Source organism: Nematolebias whitei, chromosome 11, assembly GCF_014905685.2.
Source record: "Nematolebias whitei isolate Nwh7 chromosome 11, NemWhi1, whole genome shotgun sequence".
In the NCBI taxonomy this organism is placed as follows: Eukaryota; Metazoa; Chordata; class Actinopteri; order Cyprinodontiformes; family Rivulidae; genus Nematolebias; species Nematolebias whitei.
Window position 1 is genome coordinate 47,425,553 of NC_056508.1, and position 5,559 is coordinate 47,431,111.

The following is a 5,559-nucleotide window of genomic DNA, read 5'->3' on the forward strand; positions in this document are numbered from 1 at the left end:
CCTTCGCAAAGAAAGACGCACCAGCCTGGAAGATAAGCGACGCAGAGATAGATCAGAGCACCCACTCCCACCCGACCAGACCTTCACTTGCAGCCGCTGTGGCCGAGGCTGCCGCTCCTGGATCGGTCTCCTCAGCCACAAGAGGGTCTGCAGTCTTGGACACCCTTCAGTTCAATTCAGTTCAGTTCAGTTCAATTCAGTTTATTTATATAGCGCCAAGTCACAACAGAAGTCATCTCAGGGCACGTGATCTTCAGAGACGAAGCGAAGCCAGAGATTATTGTCTGTACCTCATTTGTGTTCTTTGTTTAAATCAGGTCTCTCTTGTAAACGAGTCCTTGCGATTCAGTGAGACTAACCTGTATAAATAAAGGTTGAATGAATTAATGCTGTTGGAAACTACTGCACTGAGAGCAAAGTGTTCTGTTGGGCGCAATTAATAATAATCAATTAATTATTATGTTTGTTTGGACAGGCTTTCATATGTAGGTTATAATAAATAAATAATAAATAAATAATAAATAAATAATAAATAAATAATAAATAAATAATAAATAAAATAAAAATAAATAGTCACTTCAGGTCAGAGAAACTCTTTGAAGCTTCATTCTTTCTGTTGATTGGTCAGTTCCCTGTCAGTCAAAAGCTTCCTTCGTCCTATTGGCTGAAAGTGTTTTTAGGGGGCGGGCGCATTCTTCTCGCACTCTCCGGGGCGGGACTGCTGGGTCCAGCAGGAAAACTACAAGAAAAGGCGAGTATCTGTTTTTAAACGATCGTAAATGACGGCTCGGATCGACCCTTTGTGGGGCTGCTTTGTGTCGGTGGAACCATCAGAACCGGAAGAGTTCGGGTTGGTTTGTTACGGCTTGACAAAAGTGCTAATTGTTCCCCAACAAACTGAGCAAACTTAGCATGCTAAAGCTAGCTGCTTGTGATTAGCTAGGCTAAGTTAGCTAGCACTTCCGTAAAATCCAAAAACCTTTAATATACATTAAAAACGATAAGCTGCATTCGACTTTCGTAACTTTTATGAACACTTGAGCTGATAGTTACCACTGTCTTTCACATATGAGCTAAATAAATGAGTCAGGAAGCTGAAGAAACCGTAGATTTACTTATTTCTCTGAAACGACTGAAAACTGAAGAACGTTTTTATTGTTGGAGACAACTCGTTTAAACTAATAATACCAGCGCAGTTCTTTCAGGAAGACGTCTAATAGTTGATATAAATGTGTGCAAAACAACTGTCATTGTTGTGAAAGTTGGAGACTTTAATGAAATAAACGTTTGTCACCATCTGGAAACTCAGAGACAGTTTCTGTCCAAAATGTGAAACAGATTGTTTCTCATTTCAGTTTTCTGTTTCTGATACGTTTTCAAGATTTATTATGATTTTATTGAAAAACTTGGTCTGTGCTTGGCATGTTTATAAACTTTTAAACTTGGAACAACCTGGGAAAGCTGTAAGAACGTTTTTAAAATCACAAACTTGGCTCCAAGACATTTAAACATTACTGCATGTTCAGTAAAAGTTACTTCATTAACTTTCAGGTTTTATCTACATTTGATCATTTCTTACAGTTTTTTGTCCATAAAGCATTTCTAACTAAGTAAAACTTATGTTGCTCCTCCTCGTATGATTAATGTAAACGTTGTGTTTTGGGGAGCGATTGGCTTGGAGACGTGTGAAACCATAATTTGATGTTTTCATGTTTGGGTTGGTTGTCTTTAACTGGTGGTCTGGTTAGAGAAGAAACAGGAAGCTGCAAAATCCCTGTTGCCAAAGACCGACTGATGAAATCTGCAGCTCGTCTCATCGATTCACAGCTGAAGAGCCCGCTTCTAAAAAGTTTACTGTCTCTTCAGTACATTCACACTAATTTACTGCATCTTATTTCTAAAACAACTCTGTTTTAACGTCACTGAACTTTGTTGACATGAAAGGATTGTCATAATTTGGCACCTTTGATGGTAAATATCTTAATTTTCTTGCCTTCCAGATGGCTGCGATTAGGAAGAAGCTGGTGATCGTGGGCGATGGAGCCTGTGGGAAGACATGTCTCCTCATCGTGTTCAGCAAAGACCAGTTCCCGGAGGTGTACGTTCCCACCGTCTTTGAAAACTACGTGGCCGACATCGAGGTGGACGGTAAACAGGTGAGCCGACATGTTTTGTTTGGACGAAGATGAATCCGTCAGCCTTTCTCAACACGGCGTGCTGGATGATGGACGAACGTTTTCAACTTGCAGCTCTTTGAGGATCACCTGCTTGGAGCTGAACCCTACTTTCTACCTGTCGGACTGTAATCTCTAATATTTATATTGCCAACCAAAGGAATGAGGACAGATTGTGTCTTTGTGACAGGCTGTTGTGGAAAAACTTTGAATCATCTGCACGTTTCTGATTTATTGAAGTGCACCACAGAAATGAAGGTAGACGGGATATGAGCAGTTTTTAGTAGTTTTTATTACCGGGACATTCAGGGCCGAAGCCTCCGGTGTTTTCTGTTTGCTGCAGCTGTTTGGAGCTACACATTTTGTCTCAAATCTTCTGAACATGTTCAAAATGGAAGCAAGGAGACGGTGGGCATCTTCCTCATTTAAAGAAGTTAAATAGTCTTCATCACCCAGTGAGGTGCTGGTTTCAAGATGATGGAGGTTCAGGAGCTACGTTGTCATTTCTTCAGTATCTTCTAGTTTGTGTTAAAGAGACTTTGACATCAAACATAAAAAGGTTCTCCTGAACGATCAGTTTCCAAGAGTTGAGTCCGGGATGTTTCCAGATGTGTTGGCACACAACTCTGAAGCGCCCAGACTGAAGTCTGTAACGAATATGAGTGAATGGGACAAACGGAGCGTCTGGGGGACGACGTCTGGTTGGAAATAAAACCGTGAATCTGCTGCTGAACGTGACGGAACAAGTAAAACATGTCGGGGATATATATTCGAGATACGCTACAAACACGGAGCTTCTTCTGGACCCGTACGTCTCAACCTGAAATATGTTTTTATCTGATGCTTTTCTCAGAAAGCTGAGCGTAAAAACGAGCCAACAGACTCAAACTGTCGGACTTCTCCGTCCCGACCGGCTCTTCCATTCACGTCTCCGTTGTTGACCTAATTTAAACAAACACGCCGAGCGTTGGCCGATCACAGTGAGAGAACCCACCGATCAACCAGCGGTCCTGACGGACTCTTAATCTTCTTCTTTTGTCCTTTCCCTCACAGAGAGTCTTCCTCCATCTCACTCTGTCCTCACTCCAACCACCTCCATGTCCTCTCTAACTGCATCCATACATCTCCTCTGTCTTTTTCCAGGCAGCTGCATTTCTAACATCCTTCTACCAGTATACCCACTGTCCCTCCTCTGGACATGTCCAAACCACTGTCCCTCCTCTGGACATGTCCAAACCATCTCAGTGTGTCCTCTCTAACTTTATCTCCCAGGTGTTCAACCTGTGCTGTACCTCTGATGATCTCATTCTTGATCTTCTTCATCCTTGTCTCTCCTAAGGAGAACCTCAACATCTTCATTTCTGCCACTTCCAGTTCTGTCTCCTGTCTTTTTGTCCATGTCTCTGTCTCCAGACCATACAGCACAGCTGGTCTCGCCACTGTCTTGTAAACTTTTCCTTTAACCTTTTTTCACAAATCACTCCTGAAACTTGTCTCCATCCTGCCTGGACTTCTCCGAGTCTCGATGCGTTTTAATAAACACGTGAACTAATAAGATGTCCTCGGATGTAAGGTTGCATCATCCTGTTTCCTCTCAGGTGGAGCTGGCTCTGTGGGACACGGCGGGCCAGGAGGACTACGACCGCCTCAGGCCTCTCTCGTACCCGGACACCGACGTCATCCTCATGTGTTTCTCCATCGACAGCCCCGACAGCTTAGGTTTGACCTCGCCCGCCGCCTTCGTTAAACGTGCTCTCTGCTTTCCGTCCCGCTTCGTTGTCCATTCACGGCTTTGTGTTCGATTCAGAGAATATTCCTGAGAAATGGACCCCGGAGGTGAAGCACTTCTGTCCCAACGTGCCGATCATTCTGGTGGGGAACAAGAAAGACCTGCGGAATGACGAGCACACCCGCCGAGAGCTGGCCAAGATGAAACAGGTGAGGTTCGACGCCGCACGTGTTTTTACACGCTCGGGTTACGTGCTGCAGATTCCAAACACGCAGCAGGCGTGTGCCGCCACTCCATTCTCCTTCAACGCTAACTTTTTATTTACGCTTCATAAAGAATAATCCAACTGCACTCAGTTCTGTGCTAAAGTCCTTCGTTTCATTATCTTGTTCAGAAATGAGGAAAAAGAGCCATCTCTTCTGATTTGAGGGTTTTATGAATCATAAATAACAAAAAGCCCAAAAGATGATTTTCACACAGCCTTTCAAACGATCTGGAGTCTTCTCGTTTTGGACAAGTGTCTGTGATGTGAGATGATTTAATGGAGCATGTTCAGGATGACTCTCAGCTACTACCACACCTAATTTTAGCTCAGTATCTGTAAAATTGTGTTTTTTTTTAATGCACTTGGGTTCAGATGAAAAATATTTTAGGACCCTGCAACTGAAAGAGTTCGACGTCTCACGACTGCTCAGCCTGTCGTGACGGTTGGTCTTTGAAAACGGCCGAGCGAGGACAAAAGAAGCGTTCGCGTGTTCCTTTTAATTTGTTAACGCAGCCCGACGTTGACTCGAATCTGTTCTTCGTCCCGACAGGAACCGGTGAAGTCGGAGGAGGCGAGGGACATGGCGAACCGGATCAACGCCTTCGGTTACCTGGAGTGCTCGGCCAAGACGAAGGACGGCGTGCGGGAGGTGTTCGAGATGGCCACCAGGGCGGCGCTGCAGGCCAAGAAACGCTGCAAGAAGGGCGGCTGCCGTCTGCTATAGAGGGTCCGGTCCCAGAGGGTCCGGTCCCAGAGGGTCCGGTCCCAGAGGGTCCCAGACTCAAACATTCCTCCTGGTTCGTCATCACAGATTTATGTTCAGCTCGACGGGGAAGAGTGAAGCTAATTGAGCGCAGCCATGAAATATAACCAACAGAAAGGGAGAATTCACATTTAGACATTTATGTTTCGCCTCTAAAATATTTTAAACCGGCGCCGAGGATTGAACCGAACAGAGAGAACGATTTGTTTCATTCACCCAGAGCTGAAAGACTCGGCTCTGCGAAACACGTTTGGTTCTTTAAAAGAGACTGTTCAGACATTTGAAGTGGCGTTCTGAGCAGTCAGTGTCTCACCTGTTGCAGGTAGCTCTTAGAATGGAAACGCGCTTGTTTATGCTCAGCAGACGAGATTTATCGACATTTGGATCATTTCTCACTCGGGAATCACGTGAAAACAAAACTCGACCTTCGGTTTCTTCTTCGTGTGTTTTCAGGCGACGAACACTTTTGGCTGAAATAAAAAACTGTCCACGGTTGTCGAGCTCCGAGTGAAACGGACACAGAAAAGCGCAGCGATGCTTCTGGCTGGATTCTGACGAGTTTACGGATTCAGACGTTTTAAGAAAAAACATTTTTGTATTTTTCTTTGAATGTTTGACATCCTGCCCC

At 44.4% G+C, this 5,559-nt stretch overlaps 1 protein-coding gene across 1 annotated transcript; it reads left to right on the forward strand.

The window, feature by feature from the left end:
• Positions 1–685: 685 nt before the first annotated feature.
• On the forward strand, positions 686–5,553 carry LOC119417787 (rho-related GTP-binding protein RhoA-C). Its single transcript, XM_037685070.1, has 5 exons — positions 686–751; positions 2,001–2,156; positions 3,773–3,893; positions 3,982–4,112; positions 4,719–5,553. The coding sequence occupies exons 2-5, from the start codon at positions 2,001–2,003 to the stop codon at positions 4,890–4,892; spliced, it is 582 nt and encodes a 193-aa protein (XP_037540998.1). The 5' UTR covers positions 686–751; the 3' UTR covers positions 4,893–5,553.
• The last annotated feature ends 6 nt before the right edge of the window (positions 5,554–5,559 follow it).

Bases quoted from the DNA above. Each gene is read 5' to 3' on its own strand.
- LOC119417787 (XM_037685070.1), top strand. From the start codon at position 2,001: ATGGCTGCGATTAGGAAGAAGCTGGTGATCGTGGGCGATGGAGCCTGT. The intron at 3,894-3,981 runs GTTTGACCTCGC...TGTTCGATTCAG, and splicing joins CGACAGCCCCGACAGCTTAG to AGAATATTCCTGAGAAATGG. The intron at 4,113-4,718 runs GTGAGGTTCGAC...TCGTCCCGACAG, and splicing joins AGCTGGCCAAGATGAAACAG to GAACCGGTGAAGTCGGAGGA.